At 32.9% G+C, this 27,930-nt stretch overlaps 2 protein-coding genes and 1 pseudogene across 4 annotated transcripts; all 3 read right to left on the bottom strand.

Annotated features, from left to right (window-relative positions):
• Positions 1–969: 969 nt before the first annotated feature.
• On the bottom strand, positions 970–12,583 carry LOC107943184 (protein CASP-like; annotated as a pseudogene).
• A 1,328-nt stretch (positions 12,584–13,911) lies between these two features.
• LOC107943185 (serine/threonine-protein phosphatase 2A 65 kDa regulatory subunit A beta isoform) lies at positions 13,912–20,330 on the bottom strand. Of its 3 annotated transcripts, none has more exons than XM_016876927.2 (13): positions 20,196–20,330; positions 19,487–19,901; positions 18,266–18,512; positions 17,433–17,545; positions 17,043–17,122; positions 16,659–16,800; positions 16,458–16,538; positions 16,042–16,146; positions 15,754–15,936; positions 15,484–15,576; positions 15,251–15,390; positions 15,098–15,164; positions 13,912–14,193 (listed from the first exon to the last, which is right to left on the bottom strand). In XM_016876927.2, the coding sequence occupies exons 2-13, from the start codon at positions 19,877–19,879 to the stop codon at positions 14,071–14,073; spliced, it is 1,767 nt and encodes a 588-aa protein (XP_016732416.1). In that variant the 5' UTR covers positions 19,880–19,901; positions 20,196–20,330; the 3' UTR covers positions 13,912–14,070. The 3 variants fall into 3 exon arrangements, with proteins under 3 accessions (XP_016732416.1, XP_040963682.1, XP_040963684.1); XM_041107748.1 differs by having other exon boundaries at positions 20,094–20,196; XM_041107750.1 differs by having other exon boundaries at positions 20,065–20,196.
• Positions 20,331–21,321: 991 nt separating this feature from the next.
• Positions 21,322–25,369, bottom strand: LOC107943180 (aluminum-activated malate transporter 9). The gene is made up of 6 exons (XM_016876922.2): positions 24,710–25,369; positions 23,791–23,928; positions 23,411–23,680; positions 23,178–23,314; positions 22,957–23,103; positions 21,322–22,339 (listed from the first exon to the last, which is right to left on the bottom strand). Exons 1-6 carry the CDS (start codon positions 25,074–25,076, stop codon positions 21,635–21,637), a joined length of 1,764 nt encoding a protein of 587 aa, XP_016732411.1. The 5' UTR covers positions 25,077–25,369; the 3' UTR covers positions 21,322–21,634.
• Between the last annotated feature and the right edge of the window lie 2,561 nt (positions 25,370–27,930).

The following is a 27,930-nucleotide window of genomic DNA, read 5'->3' on the forward strand; positions in this document are numbered from 1 at the left end:
TTCGTCAATCATAATTGATGTCCTAAATAAATATTCATCTATAGGAGCACATATACTATAGATTATGACACATGTACGTGCCTAAAAAAATTAAATTTAAAAAAAATAAAAGCACTCCATAATAATATTTTACTTTTTAAATAAAAATAAAATGTGATTTTTATTAAAATTAAAAGGTTGTGATGGTTCAAATTTAATATTCATATGATGTGTATGTATTTTGTTAAGATTATAATAATATAAAAAATATAAATACCATTGTAATAACATTTGTTGCTTTGGGAAGCAACAGCAAATTTTGGGATTAAGTTTTAAAACATCTAATTAATTTTTTTTTAAAATTAAGAGTATTTAATTGAGACTTTCAAAAAAATTCAAAAGAAAAATGAAAATTTCTAAAAATTTTAAAAAGCCTTACAATTCGCCCTTCATAATTAAACTGAGATTGTTAATATATATAGATTTTATATATTATGAAACTAATAGCAGCATTCACAATTAAATGAGTTTTAATTGGTTTTAACTCCTAATTAAAACAGATTAAGTGTTTTCACGTACACATTAAACTATCCTTATTGCTTATACTATCTAATCGACCCAGAGGTTATGCCACTAAATGGTAAAATTTCAATTTAGACCTTTAATAATTTATAAAATTTTAAATTAATAAATGATAAAATTATATTTTAACTCTCAAAAAGAATAAAATTTTGATTTAACCCTTTAAATTTATAAAGATATAATTTATTGAAATAATAAAATTATATTTTTACTATAGTAAAAATATATAATTTAATTTTGGCTCTAAAAATTTTCCGCCTCCACTCCACTGTATCTAATCAGATTATGTTTGAATGACGTAGACTACACATACATATGTACAGATTATGAAATTTCTATCCATACTTTCAACGCTATACTTATATTTCTCTTGCCATCATGAAAGAAGACATTATGAGCAGATGAAACTTAATTCCGCGGGGGAGGTTCAGATTTTAAGTCAGATAATTCGGAAGGGAAACGGGAAGAGTTCCGGGAAAAAGAGAAGGCGAACGATAACCTGCGGTAGCTTAGAGCCGACATTCGATATAGACAAGTGAAGACTAGGATATGCAAACCAATTGTGTAGAAAAATGCAAATTTTCGAGCATATCTGCATACTGAGGTAATTCATTACTGAATCAATGAACTCTCTATTAATACCAAGGGTTAATGTACTATATGAAATTTAACTTTCCAATTTGTCTTAAATTTTCTTTTATCCAAATTAATCTCTACATGGAACTTGACGATAATTTCAATATTAAAATTTGAGTATTTTTTGTCCAAGTTAATATCAGATATTTCCTTTAAAAAAATTACACAAAAAGGTTTAAACCCTAATGTATGAAAATTTGTTAAGTTCAAGAACTATCTTGAATAAAAAAATTCAATCTCCAATGTTAGAGCACTTGAAAAAAAATTTAGATCTCAATATGTAAATAATTGTTTGATTCAAATCCTAATATAAAAATAATTGTTAAATTCAAAAATTAATTTAGAAAAAAAATTCTAACCCAAAATAGTTATCCAATTTAAACCCAAATAGTGCATTAAACCTAATACCAATGAATAACATAAACATAGCAAAATGGAAATTGTTTTCGCCACGTGTTATTAGACAATATGGTGAGATCACTTGAGAAATACATGCATATTTGAAGGCATGCATGGTAATACATGAAAAATGTAGACCTTACTACGCGGCCCCAAACCGATTACTTGAAACATAAGTTGATCCACAGAGAGTGGTCTATCCTTGTAATAAACTAAAAATGATAAACATGAAATACGACAGGGACCTAGACCACCCTTGATGATAATGCTAGATGCCTCGAATCTACTGCAATCTTTATATACGTCCTTGCACTCAAAGGAAAATGCAAAGAAGGGAATGGAAGATCCCACCAATTTAAGAATGCAATTCGACAATGTAATAAAACCGTACTTGTTTCCCATGAGAAAACGACCACTGCTGAGTGTGATTCGGTCTCTGAAGCCCAACTCCTTGTATCTTTTTTCTCTCTATTAGAGAGCCTACTCAAATTAGTCCCTCTATTATTAAATAGATCAATATAATCTCTATACGATTTAAAAGAATCAAATAAAGTGAAATTAAAATAGAGTTAACATTTGTTGTTTAAAAAAATACCATTTATTGTTTACAAAGTTAATATTTTTAAAATTTTTATGATTCTGTAAATGAAATCTTTTGTTTAGAATTGAACTGCCATTGAAAAAAATAATTTTTAAGACATTTTTATATAGTAAAGGTTCACTATGTTATAATTTGGAGTTATTTGATTCTTTTTAATAGTATAGGATCTAAATTAATCCATTTTATAATAGAGGGACTAATTTGATCAAATCTCTATAATACAGGAACCTCCCAGGTACTTTAACCTAAAAAGAATTAGAACCTTGAATCTATCTTAACATTTGCAGAGGGAAGTAATACTTGAGCTTTGTTTCATCAGAGTCTTCGATTGAACCGAAGACATACGTACCATTGTTCCACATATAATGAAGCACACTGGCACGGATACATGAGTTATGCTTTAAAGAAGAAATGCGAGTATGAAATTTAATCTCGTGGGGCTCATGTAAACTCGAACAAAACCAAAAATCCGTGAACGGACATTGGCTCTTGTCTTCTAAAATAATGTAATGGAAGAAGCAAAAGGGTCTCTGCAGGCCTAAGTTCAGATTTAAACGAGATGACTCGAGTATGTGAATCTAACAGAACTATGTATTACTGAAAGGAGCTCAAGCTTACCAACCTTTCTAGAGAAAGCTGCAAAGGGATTAATATCATCCTCATACATCTTCTTGTACTTGGAATCAACATCTGAGGAAAAACCACTTTCAAGATCTTCTGCGTACTTAAAAGTGATCGAATGAAAGAATTTCAACTTCAAGAAGCTAAAGACACTAGATAAAAATTATGAGAGGTTCCAAAAAGAGGTTACCTTTTTCAATCCTCTAGAAATTACTTTCTCCTGGTTATAGTCCGGGAATCTTTCCATAAAGTTTAACGTTGTCAGTTTTTGTTTTCTCTAGGTCTGCAGTTTGTGCCCTTATCTTCTCCTTTAATTGCCTTATTTCCTGTGAAATACGGAACATTGCAGAAACCATAACCTTAATGCGTAAAATAAAAATTCCATCAAATGCAAGTATGAGTAGACATGTCAACAGCATACTTGTTCAGTTTCTTGCAAACGCGCCCTAAATCGATTACGCTGGTTGCAGATCACTTTCAGCATTGAGGTCTGGTCTTTATCTGAGGAAACTTGCTTCTGATCTATGTTCTTCTCCAGAATAGGTAATGGACTAACAAATCAGAACAAACTCATTCTGAAAACTGAACTATTTCTCTTGCAAAACATACTTCAATTTGATGTCAATTTTTTCCTGTCTATAAATATTCATTACGGTCCATGATATGAAGGATTTAAATGCAAGTTTAACATTATCAGTCAGAAAAATATTTCTTGCAACAATATACCGTACACATGTACCACTGCACTTCTTAACAGGTTAAAGCATGCCACCCTCAATGAGTGCTTAGAACAATGATATAGATTCTTTCCTAACCTAACATTATCTGATTAAAATCAGGTTGGCAAGTGTTGCTGATGCTGGTTCTTTACATGTAACTAATTTTTTATTAAGGTTGGACAATTTGACTTCTTTAAGAGGCCCCTTGGTAGAAGACAAAGAAATAAGAAACGAGGAAGCAAAGTTCTCCGGAGATTATACTCCATACTGGTTATGGCTAGAAATGACATGGAGCTAGAATGGATTTATGCAATACAATATACATGGACAATATGAATACAATGTTTTTAAGTAAATAGAAAATTACTAACATCATGTTTTTAAGTTATGTTCGAGTTTTCTTTGGTACTAAGTCAGATTTTGTGCAGAAGTATACATACCAGTAACTTATATATGTAGAGAAACAAAAAAGAACTAATATACCTCAGAAAGTTCATTCCCGGTACTCTCTGAAATATCCCAATCATCAAAAAGAGTCCCTTTCCATTCTTTTGAACTATAACCCTGCAGTAAAGACAAACTAAGAATTGTTAAAGCAACTAATTGACAGTATCAATCATTCACAAGGTAAGAGAATTCACATATGCAAATCATTAGAGGAAATTTCTGTAAGAAGCACATAATGAAGCGGGTAAAAAAATGTCATTTTCAGAATGCCAGAAGAAAGTGATCCAAACCTTCAATATATCATCTTCTAACTTCTGTATTAGCTTTTGTTGTTCGTTAACCTTTTCTGTGAGTTCTCTTATTTTGCCATCATCTGTTTCCAGCAAAGATATTTTCTCGGAAAGTTTGACCTAAAAACTGTTGTGCGGAAGCGTGAAAAAGAGTAAAATTATTGTACTAAAAAATCACACTAAGTTCAATTCCCAGGAAAGAGAGGTGGATCACAAGGATCGCTTAAGTACCAGGTCTTTCCTAGCCAGAATATCCCTCAATCGTAATTTAATAGCACAATAAATCACTACAATCACACACACAATTCATGCAGAATAATACAATAAAGAACACAAGAATTTAACGAGGTTCAGCAAATTTTGCCTACGTCCTCGGGCACTACCAAATATATTTCACTCCAAAATACAAGTGAGAATTTACAAAGAGAGAGAGAGAAAACAATGCCTTAAGTAGAGAATGGCAAGTTTGAGATACAGAATGAGAGATGGTTATGCCTATTTATAGTTGAGGTTCAGGAATTAACTTGCAAAGTCACTTTACAATTAGGGACCATATATTGCAAATATCTCAGATTTTATTATGCCAATATCTCGATACCCATATCTTTGACTTTCCAATATTTGATACCCATATCTTTGACTTTCCAATATTTGATACCCATATCTTTGACTTTCTATTATTTGATACCCATATCTTTGATTTTCCATAAATATGGATAATTCCCAATAATCTCCACCTTGAAGATTTGATTCGAGTAATCTTATCTTCACACAATTCTCTCTGCCTTTGTCAACAACACTTGATAGTGCCTTCTTCAACTGTTAAACATGCAGAATATTGATCAAGTTCAAACAATGTTCGAACTTGATTGTTGTTACCACCTTGGTCATCATATCTGCGGGATTATCTGCAGTCTTAATCTTCTGAAGGTGAATTTTCCCCTCATCAATAATTTCCCGCACAAAGTGGAAACGTACATCGATATGCTTTTACGTGCATGATAGACTTGATTCTTTGCTAAATGAATAGCACTTTGACTATCACAATACACATTAATATGCTCCTGGACCAATCCCAAGGTTTTAACCATACCTTGTAACCAAATAGCTTCCTTTACAGCTTCTGTTACAGCCATGTATTCAGCTTCTGTGGTTGACAACGCAACTGTAGACTGCAGTGTAGACTTCCAACTTATTGGTCCTCCAGCAAGAGTAAACACATAACCAGTGGTTGATCTTCGTTTGTCCAAATCACCGGCATAATCAGAATCAACGTACCCAACAACACCTTTACAAAGTGTAGTATCCTGCTTGAACAGTAATCCAATATCCATGGTCTTATGAATATACTGTAGAATCCATTTCACAGCTTGCCAATGTCCTTTTCCAGGATTATGCATATACCTGCTCACTATACTAACTGCCTGTAAAATGTCGGGTCTTGTACACACCATTGCATACATCAAGCTACCTACTGCATTAGAATACGGAACTTGTAACATGTATTCTTGTTTCGTATTTGTCGAAGGAGATAGTTGTGCAGAAAGCTTGAAATGAGAAGCCAACGGGGTACTTACAGCTTTAGTCTGCTCGTTCATGCCAAACTTTTGTAGTATCTTCTTTAAATATTGCTTCTGAGATAAACTAACTCTGCCATGAGCTCTATCCCTACATATTTCCATGCCAAGGATCTTCTTAGCTTCACCTAGATCTTTCATCTCAAACTTAAGGTTGAGTTGAGTCTTCAATCTCTCAATTTCAACTTTACTCTTAGATGCTATCAACATATCATCAACATATAAGAGCAAGTATACGAAAAATCCTTCTTGTAGCTTCTGAAAATACACGCAATGATCAAATTTACTTCTTGTATACCTTTGCCCTTTCATGAACTGATCAAATCGCTTGTACCACTGCCTTGGAGATTGTTTCAATCCATAAAGCGACTTTGTCAGTTTGCAAACCCAATTTTCTTTATCAGCAACCTTGAATCCATCTGGCTGAGTCATATAGATTTCCTCTTCCAAATCACCGTGTAAAAATGCGGTCTTCACATCGAGCTGAACTAGTTCAAGATCATATTGCGCAACCAAGGCTAGCAAAATCCGAATAGACGAATGATTCACAACTGGAGAAAATACTTCATTGTAGTCTATTCCTTCTTTCTGAGCGTAACCCTTTGCTACCAATCTAGCCTTGTATCGAACTTCATTTTTATCAGGAAATCCTTCCTTCTTTGCATATACCCATTTGCATCCAATTGCCTTCTTTCCTTTAGGTAGTGTCACCAACTCCCAAGTCCTATTTTTATGAAGAGACTGCATTTCTTCATTCATAGCTTGCTTCCACTTTACACTATCAGAGTTACTTCTTGCTTCTGTGTAAGTAGAAGGAACATCATCATCTGCAATTGGAAGTGCATAGGCCACCATATCATCAAAGCGAGCAGGCATACGAATCTCTCTTCTTGGCCTTCTATATGCAATTGAATCATGTTGTTGTAGAAGTTCTTGGGTCGAAACTTCTTCATCATTTGTTCCTTCAATATTAGCTGGATCATCATTAACCTTTTCAAGCTCCACCTGCTGCAAAGTGCCACTGGTTGTGTTATCCTTTTGTGAATCATTGTTCTTCATCATGGTTGATTCATCAAAAGTCACATCTCTACTGAAAATTATTTTTCTTGTATCAGGACACCAGAGACGGTATCCTTTTACTCCACCAGTTATACCCATGAATAATGCTTTCTTTGCTCTTGGGTCTAACTTAGATTCTTTTACATGATAATATGCAGTGGAACCAAAAATATGTAAAGAATCAAAATCAATAGCAGGTTTACCAGCCCACCTCTCCATAGGAGTTTTTCCATTTATTGCAGCTGATGGCAACCGATTAATTAGATGGCACGCATATGTAACTGCCTCAGCCCAAAATTCTTTGCCCAATCCAGCATTGGACAACATACATCGAACTTTCTCCAGTATAGTCCGATTCATATGTTCTGCCACCCCATTCTGTTGTGGTGTATCTCGAACAGTGAAGTGTCGTACAATACCTTCATCGTGACATACTTGTAGAAATGGATCATTCTTGTACTCAGTACCATTGTCTGATCAAAGTCGTTTGACTTTTCGACCAGCCTGGGTCTCCACCATCTTCTTCCATTTCAGAAATACATCCAAAACTTTATTTTTCCTTTTCATTAGATACACCCATACTTTTCTTGAATAATCATCAACAAAAGTAACAAAATAGTGCATACCTCCCAAAGAAGCCACTTTAGTAGGTCCCCACACATCACTGTGAACGTGGTCCAGAATTTCTTTTGTATTGTGAATTGCTGAACCAAATTTTATCCTCGTCTGCTTGCCCAGAACACAATGTTCACAGAATTCTAATTTGCAAGAATTTGCACCTTTCAACAAGCCTTGCTTCGCCAAACTCTGCAAAGCTTTTTCACCAGCATGTCCCAATCGCATATGCCATAACCTGGTAGCCTCTAAATCTGCATCTTTCGTAAAAGCTGTTGATGTTGATCCAATAACTGTACTTCCATTTAAATAGTACAGATTATTCCTTCTTGTGCCTTTCATCACCGTCAATACCCCAGCTACTACCTTTAGTAATCCATCTCTCAAAGTGATTGTGAGCCCTTTAGATTCTAGGACCCCTAATGAGATAAGATTTTTCTTCAAGCTAGGTATGTAGCGAACATCTGTCAAGACTTGAATTGAGCCGTCGTGATTCTTCAATTGGATTGTACCTACTCCCATTGTCTTACAAGCGCTATCATTGCCCATAAAAACAACTCCACCTTCTAGTTCTTTAAGACTAGAAAACCAGTCCTTATTAGAACACATATGGTAAGTACATCCTGAATCCAAAATCCACTCATCTGTATGACATGCCATTGCCATGCCAACCAAGCTAAAGTCTGACTCCTCATCATGCTCCGCTACACATGCATCAGAAATAGCTTTACCCTTTTTGTAACTTAGGACAATTCTTTTTCCAATGCCCTTTCTCACGACAAAAAGCACATTCATCTTTGGCAGGTCTCCCTTTGGACTTACTCCTTCTACCAGATTTGTTGCTGCGCGAACGACTTCTTACTGTTAAGACTTCTGTAATTGTATCTCTGTGATCTTTTTTATCTTTCTTTCGAGTCTCAGATCTATACAACGCACTACAGACTGCATCAAATGTGATTGTATCCTTCCCATGAAGCAATGTGGTGGTAAGATGATCATATTCATCAGGAAGAGAATTCAACAACAGTAATGCCTTGTCTTCATCTTCAAATTTCTCATCCAAATTTAGCAAGTCTGCTAAAATTTTATTGAATGAGTTCACATGGTCATTCATCGACATACCGGGTGCATACGTGAATCGATAAAGTTTCTTTTTCATATAAAGCCTATTTTCAAGACTTTTTGTTAGAAACTTTTCTTCCAGTGTATCCCACAACTTCTTCGCTGATGTCTCCCTCATGACAGAGTACTTCTGCTCTTTGGCCAAACATAGGCGAATTGTTCCACATGCTTGTCTATTGATCTTAGCCCACTCCTTGTCATCCATCTTGTCAGGTTTTTCTTCAAGGGCTATATCCAGCTCTTGCTGACATAAGACATCCAGGATCTCACATTGCCACATACCAAAATTATTGGTACCATCAAATTTCTCTACTTCAAATTTCGCATTGGTCACAATAGTCTTTGACAATGACTTTTCCATTTTTTTCTCCTCAATCCCAACTACAGTACGTGAACAGTGCCGTGAACGATCGTATTGCCCAAGTACGAATCTAGCTCTGATACCAATTGTTGTGCGGAAGCGTGTAAAAGAGTAAAATTATTGTACTAAAAAATCACACTAAGTTCAATTCCCAGGAAAGAGAGGTGGATCACAAGGATCGCTTAAGTACCAGGTCTTTCCTAGCCAGAATATCCCTCAATCGTAATTTAATAGCACAATAAATCACTACAATCACACACACAATTCATGCAGAATAATATAATAAAGAACACAAGAATTTAACGAGGTTCAGCAAATTTTGCCTACGTCCTCGGGCACTACCAAATATATTTCACTCCAAAATACAAGTGAGAATTTACAAAGAGAGAGAGAGAAAACAATGCCTTAAGTAGAGAATGGCAAGTTTGAGATACAGAATGAGAAATGGTTATGCCTATTTATAATTGAGGTTCAGGGATCAACTTGCAAAGTCACTTTACAATTAGGGACCATATATTGCAAATATCTCAGATTTTATTATGCCAATATCTCGATACCCATATCTTTGACTTTCCAATATTTGATACTCATATCTTTGACTTTCCAATATTTGATACCCATATCTTTGACTTTCTATTATTTGATACCCATATCTTTGATTTTCCATAAATATGGATAATTCCCAATAAAAACCAGTATAAGATACATGATAATGGCTAGTATATGATGGTTAAAACACATCAAAATCTAACTCCTATAAAAAATTTCAAAGGAAGAATACAGAATAAGTTGATAACCACATATTCCACAAGATACTGTCTTATTATTGTTTGATCAAGACTAGGCAAGATCTCAACAATCCACTAAAAACACTTCTTCCCCACTAGTAGCAGCTTCCCAATCTTCAGCCTCGACTGAGTTATAACCCACTGCCTACATATCCAACAATGATAGAAAGATACATTGAGATCACTTCTTGCTTGTTTTGATTGTTTTCAAGCAAGACCAACAGAACAAGAAACTGTTAGAACGAAGTCTGTACCTGCAAAATTTTCACTTTCTTACGTAAACCCTCAACCAATTTTTCTGTTGGTCTTGTTTGAAGCTCTTTCTTCATCCCCTCACTAACAACTTCCTAGTTTGACAAATAAGAAGATCGAATAGGAACCGAAACTTAAAAACCCTTTCATATGAATAAAAAAACATTCATTTCAACAAATAATAATTAATACAGAAATTTAAAAATTTTTAAAAGTGTCAGCTCTAGTAACAGTTTTGTTATACGATGATAATAATTTATATATATTATATATTTTATCATATAATAACCCGACCCGGGTCCAACCCGGTATAATAAAAAGAGGCGGACATCAGACCATTGGGGATCCCTCCTGATCTCTCTGCTTCTGGACCTTCCTCTCATTTTGCCATTTCTCTTCCCATCTCTCCATTTCTGTTGATAAATTGTATCAACAACCCTAGTTAACCTCAAATGACTACAGTGGAGTTCATGAGAAGGAAATTACAATTTCTTACAACATAAATATAAAGAATGGTGATAGTGACCATAAATACTGTTGTCTTATGAAACTAAAGTGGAATTCGGTAAAAAAGTTATGAGCAATTCATTTCAATTATTATACTCTTTTCCCCTCAAATGAAACAACGATTTTTTATTTAACAAAAAAACCAGCCATGATGTCAATTGATTAATATATCATTTGCAGACAGTTATATAATTAATATCACCAAAATACTCCATCAAACAATTTTCAAATTTAATCCAAAATATATTATCATTTTCTGGACCTTAGTTTTACCATCTCACGCAAATAAAAGATGGATTAACATTAATGAAGTCAATCAATTTGAAAGTAAAGTAGGAAGGCATACAAGTGATAGAATGCAAAAGTATGATCGTATTCCAAAGAATTACGAATTACTGAGCTAATACTTACAGTAATTGAAGCAAGACCAGGATAAGGATCGGGAGCCTCATAAAGCTTTTGGTATATGTTCAGGAAAGTATTCTCACCAAATTTTGCTCTCTTTGTAAGATTATCAATTTCTTCTTGGTAACCCTTAAGCAATGAATTAAATAAGCGTAACTTTTCCTCTGCTGAAGCTTTCTTGAAATCTGTTAACGTGACAAATAAGTATTTTAGATATGGCATTTCTCTATGCAGATTGTTGATACAGAGATATACACAAGCATGGAGGATAAAAAGAGAAGGGAAAATTTATAGTTAGCCTTATCTTTGCAGTAATAATAAAATAACCACCAAACAGTTTTCCTCTATAAATTGCATTATTCCCTCTCCTTTTCTTACCTTTTCGCCCAAGTAACTGGACCAAAAAACTAGAAAATTTTAGCTGTTTTATCTACGATGGACATAAAAAGGATCAGACATTAGAGGTTTTGAACTAACGTCTACGTGTGACAAACACGCACCGAGAAATAGTAGGTTAATGCATTTCTATTTAACTTTAGAAACATACTGCACGACAAGGCTACCCTACATCCTTGTTAAGAAACCTGCAAAAAGTGATTATGATTGATATACAGACATGGACATACAAGTAGGAGAAAACAATACTTCTTGTACTCTCAGCAAGCTTCCGTCTATTTTTTTGGCTGTTTTCCAGATTTTCAGCTATTCTGAGTCCTTGTCCATCAAGCAAGCTTTTCTCCTTTTCCAGATCAAGTTCTACAAAAGAAAGGAAATCCATACCCATCCCAAGGATAATTATTTTTTTTATTCGATTATACTAGCACATAGTGATAGTTACATACAATGCACACTAAAAAATGTTAGTAATATATATTTTTCTAAAACTATATATAAGTGATCTAAGGATAACAAAACGGAGGCAAAATGCATAACATTGAGACTTCTAATCTTTCAAATTTCTAATTAGATATTAGTAATCATATTTATATTTCCATTATAAATAAAATTATCAAAGGACAAATTAATAATTCCATTTTCTATTTCTCACCTTGTGCTCCTACGATCAAAATGAAATCGACTAACAACTTCAACAACAACAAAAATGCAGTTTATCATCTAAAAATCACTTACATGAAAACCAGTGAACAAACAGATTGAGCAACCTAAATAAATCGATAAAACAGCTCGCCAAAACAAAAATTAGCACCTAGATATATATACATTTATAAAAATCAGAATAATTTTCAATGTAAATAAAATCGTTAATACCTTTCCAGAAATTGGAGACAATGAAGACGGGAGAAGATGAAGGGTTGGATTCAACCGGGTCGGATCCACCTTGTGGAGTATCCATTTCGCGGGGTTCGGATCTGTTTTTAGCGTTGTGTGAAAAAACGGATTCTCAGGATTTGATTTTTTTTTTAAGAGCTAATGAAGATTTATGTGAATTTGAATCTGCTTATATAGATCTGAGAAAAGCTTGAATTTGAAAGGTTTCTTTCAAAATAAATACCTTTCGGTTGCATTCTTTCACTTCGCGGTTACTTTCAAACTCATTACGCGGGTAAGGCTTAGTGGTAGAATTCGTAAATTTGACACTGTATTATTATAAATAGCTTAAATATATTTCAAGTCCCTGTATTTTTTGTTTATTTAAAATTTAATCCCTTTATTTTTTTGGATTTGAAATTCAGGTCTACGTAATATCATTAAAATTTTATTGTTAAATGTAACATTTAAAAAAAATACTTACTCGGGTAGTCATGTAATAAAAAAACATGTAATGCATTTGAACTTAATAGAATAAATTTAACGATATTAACACTTAGACTTATATTTTTAAACACAACAAATTGAGAAATTAAATTTTACAAATAAAAGTAAATGATTAAATTTCAAATATATATAGTAATTGAGCGTACTTTAACCTTATAAATATGTTTAAATTTGGTGTGTGTTTTTTAATTTCATCAGATATTCTTAAACCAGTATCTAAATTTGAAATTAATCCTAAACTTAGAGATTTACGTATCAAGATCAGCCTAATCTTTAGCTTAGAATTAAAATTCAATCCGAATATAACATATCAATAGCGTATTTAAAACAAATATTCTATCTAATTTTTAATAATAAAAAATACAATCATTTATGATATTTATCTTTAATTTCGAATCACAAAAATTATAAAATAAAGTATTGATGGTGTTAAATTTAAGAAATTACCATTCTTAATGTAACATTTATATAAACGTGAAACCATAAAAAGATAGCTAATAGTGATTGATGTAATATGTGAATCAATTTTTTTATTTATATTAAAAATAATATTATATACGTATACGTGTAAAAGTTATAATTTTAAAATGTAAATTGTTTAAAAATAATATATAATAAAAAAATTAGTTATAAATTTAAAAAATTTATTATTTCGATTAGCACGAGTTCAAATACCAATCATATACATATTTTTCTTGAATTTTGTTAAAATTAAAAAGACTAGAATACCCTAAAAATATAATTTATTTTAATTAAAAAAATATCTCCATAATTTCCTAATTACAAATATCGCCCTTGCATTTTAATTAAAAAATTCAAAAATAATGACATTTTGATCTTCCTATTTCTTTCTTACTTTTAAGCAAAAAAATTTATTCATCTACAATTGAAAGCAAGCAAATATTTCCAAGCATGCTCTTATCTAAATATTATTAATTAATCTAAATTATTATTGTTAATTATTTGCACTAAAATATTGAACAGAAAGCTTCAAAGTTTTTCTAAATAAAAAATTTCAGTCAAAATAACTTAATCTAACATAAAAATTAGATATCAGACGTTCCAAAAAAATAACTAATGTTAACAATTTGAATTAACAAACATTATAAAAATAAGAGACTAGAACCATAAATTAGACCTAAAATTGTTAGACAAAAAGAAACTCAACAATTCAATTTTAGAAAAATTACATATATAGCAAAGGAGTGTTTCAATCTGAAAAAAAGATATACAATTAAAATAAGGAAAAAAACAAAACAAAAGCTTTAAGGTAAAATAAATTTAAAAAGGAAAAAGGAAAGGATGTAGAAGTGTGATACAAGTAATGTAGGGTTCTAGCTAGACATCATCATTTGCTGATCACTTGATTGTAGAGCTTGGGTGGCGAAATACCTGACATCAACATCTGGATCCTCACTTAGTTCAACTAGGCATGGCCGAATTGTCTTCTCCACCACCTGTTCGTATTTATTAGTCATCCATAATTCAAACAATACCACCAAATATATATATATAACTAAACCAATTATTATCACTCTTAAAATGCTTTTATTAAATTTATTAGTGTAATATTTTCAAATAAAAAAATCATAAAAAAATTTAATAGTGTTAACTATCCAACATACATTTTTTAATTTAAAAAAATAAAAAAACTAAAATTTTTAAAATTAAAATTTAAAAAAAAATCACGGAAGTTATTGTACTAAAAATCAAGTTGTGTTGTCCCTACTCAAAAAATAACAAATTAATCCCTATATTTTCTATTAAAGAGCAAATTGATATTTTTTGTTAAAAAATTCATCTATTTATGTTAAAAATTGACATAATTAACAAAATAACCAAAAAGTGACATGTTACGTGCCACATGTACCTCATGCTAATATACAGGAACAATTTCAAACAGTAAAAATGGATGACAATTTTAATAGGACTAATTTGCTCTTTAATCTAAGATATAGTGACTATTTTACTCAATTTTTTAGTAAAGAACAAAATGAAATCTAAATCTTAATATAAGAGCCTCCACGGTATTTTTATCGAAAAATTTAACAGTTTAAATAATTAAACTTCATTTCTAAATACAAAAAATAAAATGACTAGATCCCTCGAAATAAAAGTAAAAAAGCAATAAATAAAAAGATACAAGAACTTGAAACATATTTTAGCCTATAGAGTCTAAGCAAAAGCCAAAAAGAGACCTAATGAAACAAAATAGGCATTGCATATGAAAATTTTGCATGCTAGTAGCAAACTCAACCCCTTTTTTCTATATCAATATCCGACACATTTTCGAACAAGAGGGTAGAATATACTCCGCCGAATATATGATTTGCTTTTTAAAACGAAAATAAATTTACTTACAGATTGATCAACAATAGGGATAAGTGACTGCAACACCTTGGCGACATTAAATTTGATGTTCGGAACCCTGTGATCAAGCAATTTTTGGTCACATAATTGAAGTCAAAGGATTCAAACAAATAGTTTCACATCGAAAACTGGTATCAGCATTACCTATCTTTAGAAGCATTAATAACCACGGGCAGAAGTTTTGAACAAGTAATATCTTTTCCCATAACAGGGGCAAGTAGAGAAACTGCGTGTAGAATGGTCATCCGATATAGATAATGCGGGTTGTTTATCATGTCCAAAACCTGTTCAATAGATTATCCGGAAAAGAAATCTTATTCAGACCAGGCATCATCTTCGGGTATCTTCTTATAGATTTATAAGAGAACGAGACTGACCTGTGGAACTATGTGCTGCATTGCCCAATCGGGTCCAAATTCTTCTGCGAGGCGCTTAACGTTATTAGCAGCAGCATCACGGATAGAATAAACCTAAAATTGCAACAATGAAGTTAGAAAATAGAGGATTCTCAAATAGGCAGGGAGAAGTTCCAGATTGACATCGACGTAAATATTTCATAATGAGACACTTCAACAGGAATAGAATCATAAAGAACCGAGCACATGAGCTCTATTTTTTCTTTTGCTCCATATCAAAGTTCTGTGCACCTTATCTTTTAACCATTGCATGCAGAGTGCACCAAGTTTGTCATCGAAGAAGCCAACACCCAATTGGCTTGCCAATAAAGGTATGTATTCTATTATTGCAAGTCGAACCCTCCAGTGCCTATCCTCTGCGAGCTCCACAATTGCAGGCAATAGGGACTGGGACAGCAAATCAATTCCGATTACCTGAAATGATAGAGCATGTAAAACGATGTGGCGTTCAGAAATTGACGCATATTAGAAATAGAAAACAAAACGGCCGTTCTTAATAAATCCTAAATTACGTCCCACCTGGTTGACTTGATCAAGCTTGCTAATGATATTCAGTCGGACATCTGGAAATTCATCTTTTAGAAGAGAAAGAAATATAGGAAGCAATTGTTCTATGGTCGCATCCTACAACCATCAAACAAGATAACATTATCTTGTGTGAAGAAAGAACGCTATTTCAATTATAATGCAACAGAACAATAGGAAACAGTGCAATCTAGAACAAATATGAGATGCAACAATAATAAATCAGTGAAACATCTAATTTGTCCACTCATCACAAAATACACCTACATACTTGCAGTTAACATGAGGATAGGCGACCAGAAAATGTCATAAAAGGAGGATGAGCATCTATTCAACAACCAATACTACCCAAATAGAATGAATTTCATAGAGGTGGACCGTATGAGAACAAAAAGAGACGGTATTTTTACCTTCCCCAAAATGGGCGCCATTCCCATTATAACTGAAGCCAAAGCAGAACGGACATGTTGGGATGAATCTGTTGATAGTTCCTAAAGCAGGCAACAAGAACTAATTTAGAAGGACATAGCAAGGGTGGAAAGACTAGATTACCACTAGAAATGAAGTGAAAATTTGGATGGAGTAGTCAAAGTATTCCATAAGCATTTTACCTTGACACAAGGAAGAATGTTCTGAATTGCTAATTCTGAATTCAGAATTCGGCAAAATTTAGTTACTTTCCCAGCAGCAGCTATCCGGACTTCAGCTTCATTATCACGAAGTAGGCGAACATATGCAGGTACTAGGTCCGACCTAAACATGTAAACTTTATCATTCAATGATAGTTGATAAGCATGTCCAAAAATAAAAGTTCATTAAAAGTAATTTAAATAAGTTTTGAATGGCTTAAGCCAATTGTAGAGAGGAAACAAGGAAGTTCATCAATATTGACCAAGGGAATAGGAAGAAGGTAAAACAACAGAAAATAGGTAGAACAAAAGATGCCAGAACAGCAGAAAATAATATGGTTTATGCCTCATGATTATAGAAGTTACCTAGTAGGCTCAGGACCAACAGCTTCACACAGCTCATACAACTGATTTGCGACCATGTAACGGACACGCCAAGACTTGTCCTAGAAGGAATAGTAATACCAATAAAAAATAACTCAAAACTATATATTACCATATTTAAGAATGGGAAAAGCGAGAAGCAGAAAGGGAAAAAATAATTAAAAGAACAATAATGTCCATCACATTTTACATCAAGAAGCAAGAAAAGAAAGCCTCAAAAATTAACTAGAAACCATACAAAATATTGCATCAAATGGAAATACAATTTATATTCTCTGAATGAAGAACAAATCTTAAGCTTAGAGGTTAATCAATTTCTAGTAAAGTGAATCAAACATGTTTGTAACATAATATTCATAACACATGGTCCACCTGTGAGAAATTAACTATGACAGGGAGAATGTGAGCGATACAATCTTGGGGTTCCAACAACTTTCCAAGAGCTGCACAGCCCTCAACAGCTAACAATCGGACAGAATCTTGATCTGCAGAGACAAAAAACAAGCTGTTCAAACTCTGCTACAAATTATTAAGTTGAAAACAATAATAGAAAACTAAATACGCAGAATAAAAGGCACGAGGATGAAAAAATGCTAATAGATAAAGGAATCATTATTCTTTTGTTTATAAAATAAGGTTAGAATCCCATAAAGTACATTATCAGCCTTAGTTATGATTCACACATGAAGCACTAGATAAATTTCACTGATTCTTTGATATAATTGTTTGAAAAGATTGAAAGGAAAAAGGTTGTAGGTGGCTTGCTGGTAGAACAGCTCAAATATCCTTTGATTTAGTTTTGTGGGTGACCGTCAATGACACTTGCTCATAAACAATAATTCTCGAATTTGTTAGGGGAAAAAAACTAATAAGGGAAGAAGTTGAAAATTTCTGAAATGCAGTCTTCAAATTTTTCAATACGAAAAAAGAAATGCTAAAAGTAGAAAGGAGCAGCTTGCTACCCCTTTCCCAATTCACCTTCCTTCAAGTTTGAACCTAAATCCGTCCCCTGTAAAAGAAAGAAAAGCACCATAAGGCTACTAAACACTCCCCTCATGATTTTTTACCAGGATTGTTTATCTCAAATCGCTTATCCTGCACTTCTATCTGTTTAAAATATTTCAAAGCATATATTCAACAATGAATTATCAGCAAAAAAAGCGATCATAATGAAGCAAAAAAGATAAATTAGGTAATCTACATACCATCATGCGTCAAATCATCAAACATAGACATAATGTCCACCTTCAAATGAGGTGCTTCTACAGTAGCAGCAAATTTTCCAAGATTTGTCGCAGCAGATCTCCTAACCATGGGCATGTCATCTTGGCAAAGTTGACCGTATAATGTTCTTAATTCAGTTTTCAGTGCCTCTGGGGCACTTGGGTATGCAATATGAAACAATCCACAAGAGGAAACTCGAGCTGTAAACCACTCACCAGCAGCCAATCTCTGCATGTTGAAGACAAACACATTCAACACATTCATTTCATTTTTAGTGAGGTAAAACCATATCAAGTATTATTAAGGAGATTACAGTCAATAACAAATTTGAGTAAATATCAAGGATAACACCATTAACTGGTCACTAGGCTCAGGAATTATCACATTATATATGGTACAATTATCCAAATGAAAACAAGGCAGGGCAGCAGAACAATAAAATCAGCAGTTAACATACAGTTTTCAAGCATTACAAGATGGAAACACTATATCATGCATCCATCTTAAGGCATTCAACTTGCATTTTATATGGTACAATTATCCAAAAGAAATCAAGGCAGAGCAGTGGAACAATAAAATCAGCAGTTCAATGACAGAAATATTACTAATTTTTGAAACACAAAACACAAATGCAATTATACTTTCATCCACTCTGGTTTATATACAGTTTTCAAGCATTACAAGATGGAAACACTATATCATGCATCCATATTAAGGCATTCAACTTACATCTTATATGGTACAACTATCCAAATGAAAACAAGGGAGAGCAGCAGAACATGAAAATTAGCAGTTAATGACAGAAATATTGCTAATTTTGATACACAAAACACAAGATGCAATAATACTTCAATCCACTCTGGTTTATACAGTTTTCAAGCATTACAAGATGGAAACACTATATCATGCATCCATATTAAGGCATTCAACTTACATTATATATGGTAAAATCATCCAAATGAAAACAAGGCAGAGCAGCAGAACATGCAAATCAGCAGTTAATGACGGAAATATTAATAATTTTAAAACACAAGATGCAATTATACTTTCATCCATTCTGGTTTATACACAGTTTTCAAGCATTACAAGATAGAAACACCATACCATGCATCCTTATTAAGGCATTCAACTTTCTAATTTCTATCTCAACAAACATGCAAAACCATATAAATTATATACACACACAAAAAAAAAAAACCAACCTTCAACAATGGAATAAAGAACTCAACCAAGTCCTGCTCTCTCATTTGAGCACCAATTCTACACAACGACTCAACAGCCTTATCCCTCACACAAGTCTCCTCAACAATGCAAAGAGTCTCCAACGGAGGCAACAAAACATTAGCATGTTCGACACCTCCAACATAAGGAATAAAAACTCCCAATTCTTCAGCCATGGCAAGGAGAACTTCATCATCGTCATCATTGTTCTCACTAAGAAACGGAATCAATTCTTTTCGAGTCCTTTCTTCCCCAAGGGCACGTGCAATCGTAGAAAGCTTACGGATCGAGTTCAAACGAAGCTGTATATCTTCATTCTTTAGCTCATCTATCAACACCGCAATGGGATACAAAGGCTCATCGATCATTGCCATGTTAACTCGCGAGATCTAACACCTGTAAATACACACCAATAAACTCAAAATAATCATTTAATTTTACACATCAAAATTTTGAAAAAAATATAGAAATTAGAGTTAAATCCGAAAAACTAGTTACAGAGATCTTAATAAATGCTGAGAAAAAAAGTGATCCAATTTATAAACAATTCGAAAAATACATGGAAAAAGAAAAAAGAATCTTTGTAACTTAAATCGACTAAAGCTGCAGAGAACCAAAGAGGAGATCTATAAATTCAGAGAAAACAAATGTTCTTAAACGGTGAAACAAAGGAAAAGAAAAATGGAGTACCTCTCGAGGGTTCGAGTCAATTGCCGGTTTAATCTAAAGCTAGATTTTATATATAAGCGGACAAAGAGAAAGAAAGAGAGGGATCGATCCGTAAAAGATTTAGAGATTTGTGAAAGGTCAAAATATGGTCTAAGTACCTATAACTTTTTGTAAATTTAGAATTTAATCTCATACTTTTTATATTTCAAAATTTAACTTCAATTTTCAATGTTACCTTAATTTTTTTTTCAATTTTACTGATACTCATTTAATAGTTATATAATAAAAAAATAGTTGTAATAAGCTTAAATTTGATAGAAAAATTTTAATGTATGGACAAATGAACTTGCAATTTTTTAACTTGAAAGGTTAATGTCTTGAAATAAAAGAAAAGTAATTTCTACTTATGTAATTATCTCTGCATAAGATAGCTTTTTTTAATAATCATATGGTTAGTGAGAAACAGTGTTGTTTTCCATATGCCTTGGAATAATTCCAACATCCTAAAAGGGGTGATTGGGAAAGGTTGCGGGTTTCATTCACTTGCGCACACTGACCATATCATCCGAAGGGCACATACAGTTGGAGTGAGATGGCAAGCACCGAGAGATGGTTGAGCGAAACTCAACATTGGTTGATCGACGTCGGAAACCCAGGATTGGCGGGTTTGGGCTCAATCGTTAGAGACTCCAATGGATATGAATTAAGCAAGCTTACCTTCAGGTGATATTAGTTCAGTTTGATCAGATTTTCTGAACCATTCATAATAATTCGATTTAATTCAGTTCGATTCTCGATTGTTTCATATTAATTTTTTGTTTTGTATTTTAAGACTTATTTTGACAAGATTAATTATACATGTTGTTTCAAATAGAAAATCCTTTTTTTATATTATAAAAATTAAAATTAATTATAAATTAAATAAAAATAGATTCGGTTTGAGTTCAAATAATCACAGTTGTTAAATTTCCGTTCCACAAACTGTTCAAACACTTCAGTTCAAATCGATTTTTCTTGCTCAATCTCCTTAGGCTTGTTTTTTTGTATTCATCCTTATCATTACCACGCTTGGTGCATCTTAGCACCAAACAACAAAAGCCAGCCTGATTAAAAGTTCAATAGGGCATGTAAGAAGGAAACTTCTCAATAAACATAAATGAATCACAATAAAACCATGCATAATGACCAACGAAAAAAATTGCCTTCTTTACGAGTATACTATATATGCTAGTGCCTTCTTTGCGTCCCAAGGCAGTACAAAGGGTTCTAGTGGTTAGGGTGTGCTTGTGCCCTTGACAACACTGGTATATAGACTCTGTACATTGTTTGATTCATTTAAGTCAAAAAGCTCTGCTTCAAAAGTTATTTTTCACTTTCCGTTTGCGGAAGAAGAAATGTTGTTGCCGACTAATCAAATCCTGAACTTGTTGAGGCCCGTGTCTTAAGCTGTAAGACCTGATTTAGGCTCCAGGCCGATACCATTTCCATCTAAACAATCTTGACCAAAAGCCAATGGGCTCTCTTGCTGCTGCTGGTAGCTCTTCAGGTTCCTTAAAGTTTGCTTTCTCACTCAACTCTTCAAACGAGTCAACGACATTTTCAAGCCTGGCGACGAATTCTATCAAAAGTGAAGTGAATGTTGCCAGTGACAACGCGCTTGCATTCTCATATATTTTAGACTCTTCCAAGGGTGGTGATGTATCAGTAGTAAAAGAACGGGGTGCAGGCCACGATATCTGCTTCTTCAGTAAGTCGTTAGAGGGAACAACGGGAGAGACTGAAGGGCGGACACCTACATTAGTCTGCTGGCCGTCCCAACTATTTGGTATAGGAACCGATTTGAGATCAAGTACTGCTTCACTGAGGGACTTATAAACCAAGACTTTGTGTTCTTCGTTATCCGAGTTTCGTGAATCTTGAGGCTCTACTGGACTATGTGGTCTATTTCCGATTTCCCAACTCTCGGCATTGACAAGAAGGTAGGATTTCCGGTCAACTTTGTTTTGCAACTCCTCAGCAGCTCCAAGTACATCAAATAGCATGTCACGAGAACCTAATTTCTCCATCTTTTTAACTTTGTCGCCAAGCTCACACAATAGTCTAGCACCTGTAGCACCTACCCTCTGAAGTTCATGATAAAAGACTCGTCTCCGTTCAGGTGGAGCCTATACAAAAGTTACTAAGATTTGAGATACATGAAATCGAGGACAATAGCAACACCATCTCTTCAGAGGGAAAAAGAAAAGTGGCACTAGCAAATGTAAAGCACATTTCAATGAGGGGTAAGTAAAAGTACTGTAGAGGCCCTTGTACTAAAAGCAAGATTGCATTTTTCCCCCATTACTCAAAAAATAAGCAAATTAGCCCTTGTATGTTAGGTCAAAGAGCAAATTGGTCTTTTTTGTTAAAAATTTCATCCATTTCTACTATTAAAAATTGGTGTGACTGATGGACCAGTTTTCAACAATAGAAATGGATGGAATTTTTAACAGAATGATCAGTTTGCTCTTTGATCTAACATATAGGGACTAAATTTGCCAATTTTTTGAGTAGAGAGGGCAAAATGCAATCCAACTCCTAGTATAAGGGCTTTCATGATACTTTTACCATGAGGGGTAGCTTTAGAACGATATTCCAATGGGTTTGTTGTTCCACTAACGATCACTTGGGGATCCTACTGTCAATACAGCTATGGAACAAACAAAGCAAGAAGAAAGGAAGGTACTTGTAATCATATTGGCAATCAATTGCATAAATTTGAGACATGAAAGAATATATATACCTGTATTTCTGAAAGTATACAACCATGTAATGCCATGACCATGAATGCACAATGCCTCAATGCTCCACTTAGTCTGGCATAATTCTTCCAAGGATAACCAAGTGACTTGTAAGGGCCATGGGGAGGCTCCCATATGGCAAAACCCAACTTCACAATGGGAAAAAAAAAGTCAGAGAAAGGGAAGAAAAGTGAAAGACAAAACATAAATGCAACAAATTTACCAGAGCTTCCTCTTGACTTGTAGATTCTACAGCTGATCTATAGCCATTGTAAACTGGATCATCAGAAGCTTGATAAGTTAGGATTCTGGAAGGGACCCTTTCATATTCAACACAATTAAGGTACCCTTTAACACATCCTGATCAAACGTGGAAGGAAACAAGCATGAAGATGCCATTAATTTCAAATTCAGATGAGATACATGAATTAGAAAACATTAGGTGCATGCTATAACCTTCTAAGGAATTTGCCACACTCATAAAATTCTTGGCCACCAAATTGTGTAGATCCTCACCAGCCCAGATTGGGTAAATGCATACATTAACAGCTAAAGAAACACCAGCACCAAGTGCAATCAGAAAAAATCGTGTCACAGCTGTATGAATGAAGTCCCCTGTCCTATACCCAGATACTATTACGAAACAATACGTCAAAACAAACACTCGGAATCCATACTCGTAAGGCTTCATTGTTGGGTATAGTTTTGCATAAGTTGAAAGAAATCCTGGCGATAGATGGAATAATATCAGAGAAAACATAGTTGCAAATTTTAAGAGGGACCACTAAGTAATAATATGATACATAAGATGAAAAAACAAGACCACAAAACCATACCTGTGATAAAGATGCTTATAACAACAACAATTTCTTCCCATTGTCCAGCCAACTCCGACAATTCTGCCACAGCAAGAGCAAGCCCTCCAGCTGATAATGTCCCCAGCCCACGGTTAAATCCTTTGCTAAGAGTTGCTCCTGTCAAAAAAAGGTGGCCATTAAAGTTGTAAATAGAACAAAACATATGGTTCTTTATGCTAGTCAGAAAAAATGCAAACAGGAAAGAAATAATGAATTAAAAAAGTTATGGATATAATCAAATAAAGTTTGCCTGCTCATACTGTATTTCATGTTTACTGGTTTGACATACATATATTTAGAATAGAACCAAATGGTGAATTGGCTTTTTATGTACTTCAATCAGTAAAACATTATCACATGCATTGCCCACAGTGAGCATAAAAGCGAGTATGATGAACAAAGCCCAGGGGAATAAACAAAAACAGAACCAATACCAAAACAAAATACACTCTCTCATGTACCAATATCAAAACAAAATGCACTCTCCCATGGATAAAAACAAATTGCACTCGTTAATACAAGGCGGCAACATTAAGCCTCTTTCTGTTAGTTGGTTCTTGCTTTTAGAAACGAAAGAAATATGTACATTTGCATGCAAAAGGCCAAAAGTAAGTACAACTTTGAAGAATTAAAAAAACTGCAATTGCAGTTTTTAAAGCAACAATCCAATCAAACCAATAAACAACCCCTCAAAAAGGAAAGAACATTGTTAAATAATAAAATAAAATAAAACTACAGGCAAATCTATGCAACAAAAACAAGAGTATACGATTGCAGATGAACAATTGAAAAAATAATTACTAGCACGAAATTAATTTATAATTATGATTTATGACCCACAGAAGAAAATTATTACAAAATACCCAATTTACTAAAAAACAAAACAAAACAAAATTACCTATACTGAATTCAAAGACTACGACAACTGTAAGAATAGCCCAAACCGAGTATTGACTTAGTTCCTTGATGGGTTCTTCTTTCAAGAAAATAAGTAAAGAAATAAGTGCTAAGGCAAGACCCATCTTGGCAGAGAAAACAATCTTTCTGGGATCCGATATGCCCATCTGCCATGCCTGGCCTGCAACATATTGGACTTCCTTTAAGAACCCAGTTACTTTTTCGCTTATGAATCTATAAGAATACCACCTGCATCGCTGTTGTTGCAGCTCTTCTTCTTCATTGGTGAGTCCCAACACTGAATACCCCTTTGTTTTCTCCCTTCTCTCTAGAAGAGAATGCCTAAAGGAACCTAATTTTGCAGCCATTGAGAACCAGAAACTTCTTTTTTTTTCTTGCACAGATAGTTGAGAGAAGGTATGAGATGAATCACTGTGGGATTCCCTTGAAAAATCTGTATTAATTAGTAATTAATATTTTTTTCTTTGAAGGAATTCAAATGCATTGGACGAGAAGAAGGGGCAGAAGAAACGACGGCGTTTGTTTAGTTGGTGGGTGACGTACGAATGAAAGTACCAAACACTGGGGACCCGCGCAGGCGGCCCAGACCGTATCCCTTCAAGTTTAATTTCAACCGTTCATCGTTGGAGCCGAATTTAGAGACCTCGTAATTTGTCTACCATTGAGCAAAATACTGAAAATGCCTTATATACGTAAGCTAAGCTTTAGGTCAAATTTGTGCAAAAAAGTCTTGTGCACATTTTCTTGGATAATAGAAAACATCGAACAAAATGTGTTTTGTTTATATTTTTTAAAATAATTTTAAAAAGTAAAAATATTTAAAATTTTCAAAATAAAAAAAATTGTGTGTTTACTGTTTTGTTTTCTACAAGTAAAAAATGATAAAATAATTATTTTTAACAATGAATTTACCTTTGTAAAAATAATTTTTTCAATAATTTTTTAATATTAAATTTGGCCTCTCATTCGAATGCATATAAATGAAAAATATATATATTCCATTTTTTATAGAAAAAAAAATAGCATGTTTTCATTATTAAATGAAAAAAGCACAGAAAACTCAAATGCTCCAAACATAATTTCCTTTTTAACGAATTTCTAATTGAGGTAGAAGAAAGCTCAAAAAAAATATTTCATTAAATTGACGTGCAATGCATATCATAAAATATTTTTTCTAAACTAATAATGCATACTAATTTATATGGAAAGCAAAAATAAATAAATAAATACTATTTGATCCACATTCAAAAGCACCTAAAACAATCACCACTTAACGAAGGATTAACTAATGTTCAACATCATATTTATAATCATTTTTCTGAACTCTTTTACCTCATCGGTGTGAACGATTGAGAAACTGAAGTAAGGGCGATAGATCCAATGCCGTGAGCTCCCATGATCTAGCTATATAGCTTTCACTTGTCACTTTGAGAGCTTGATTTTTCTTCATAGAGTATTGATTCTTATCTTTAAAGCTCATTTCATTACGACGATTTGAATGGTTAAAATCACAATGTTGTCGATTTGAGATCGAAGGAACATTCTTTTTAGTGTGTATAAGCTCAATGAAGAAATTGGGTAACGGCAAGTGAAAAACAAATGACAGAAAAAGAATCATTGGCATTTCTAGGATTTAATCATTGACATAATGACTTATTTGATCATCTAATTTTACAAAAAAATTATTTTAGTTTTTTATTTAATTTTTTATCTTTTTTAACCTTAATTTTACGTTTTACCCCATAATGAATAAAAAAATTAATATTTTTTAACTTTGTTGATGTTACATATATCACGGACCGCAGTTCAAAGTCCGTGACCATCGCATCAAATGCATCCGATGGAAGTTTTTTTATGTAGATGGGGATCATTTGGCCCGCAAGAACTAGCCTAATTCAGTAACTTGTTGGAGAAGCCTGTCAGATTAAAGCCTGGTTGGCCTGATAATGAATATATGACAACTTAGAAAATTGATAAAATCAAAAGATTATATTAGATTTTATATGACATATCTTGTAAATCACATGATTTAATTCATTCATTGTGTGTGTTCTTTTTGTTGTTCTTTTGTTGCTTCTTTTAGCATAAATCACTTCTACTATATAAGTTAGTGCCTTGGAGGACTTCTAAATGAATTATCACTTGAGTAAAGGTTAACTTAGACGAGTTTGGACAAACGGATAGCCTAAGACCGCACAGATCGCGAGACGAAAGATCTAGCCCTGTGACACATACACGTGGATGACACTCAAACATTTATTACTTAATAATTCACATGTATGCCACATTAGTAAAGTTAGTAAACATTAACTTTTTCATCTATTTTGAAGTAATTTGATAAAAAAAATATAAGTTCAAGACTAAAAAAGCAAAAAATTAAATAGAGGTTAAATAATTTTTTTAAAAAATTTAAAGGCAAAAAGGAAAATCATTATCCTTAATCATTTATGCTTTTTTTAATATTAATATTTTGCCTGAATCTAATGTAATCCATGGGCTGGTAGCAAGCCCAAGGTGACCGTGTATCTCTAATATCAAAATCATTTTACAGAAAGGATAAACTATATTTCAAGTCCCTGTATAATTTATATATTTAAAATTTATTGTATCTATTAGTCTATCTATTTTTGAATTTACCAAGTACCGGCATTTTTTATCCACTTTAATATTTAAATTTAAAAAATGTAAAATGTTTGAAGATGTGTCTTTCTGAAATTATATCATATTGTCAAATTTTTAAATCCTTACCTAACAAAAATAAATTTAATTATAAAGTTGGTACGAAAAAGTAAAACAATAAAAATAAACTTAATTGTCTAACTGGGGCTAGAAATTATAATAACATTACTTTTATTTATATTAATTTTAATTTACGAGTTAGTTACTCAATTCACAATGAAGAGGTTTTTTTTTTTTTTGATATACTAAAAGTAAAGAAATAAAATTTAAAATTTAAACTTCTATCATGTAAATTTGAAACGAAATTTTAATCTTTACTCTAAATAATTCTTAGTATAAAATTTTCCTAACTTTTTAAGTAGTTATTTTTGAAGTTTAAATTTTTAACGAGAACGAAGCTTTATTACATAATTTTATTTTTTTTCTTCTCATTTAATAAATACCCAAAATCTAAAAAAAAAAAACCTAATCTAGCATCAAAAAATGACCCTAAATGTCCATATCATATTCGACCACAAAGAA

The sequence above is a fragment of the Gossypium hirsutum genome, chromosome D12 (genome assembly GCF_007990345.1).
Source record: "Gossypium hirsutum isolate 1008001.06 chromosome D12, Gossypium_hirsutum_v2.1, whole genome shotgun sequence".
Lineage (NCBI taxonomy): Eukaryota > Viridiplantae > Streptophyta > Magnoliopsida > Malvales > Malvaceae > Gossypium > Gossypium hirsutum.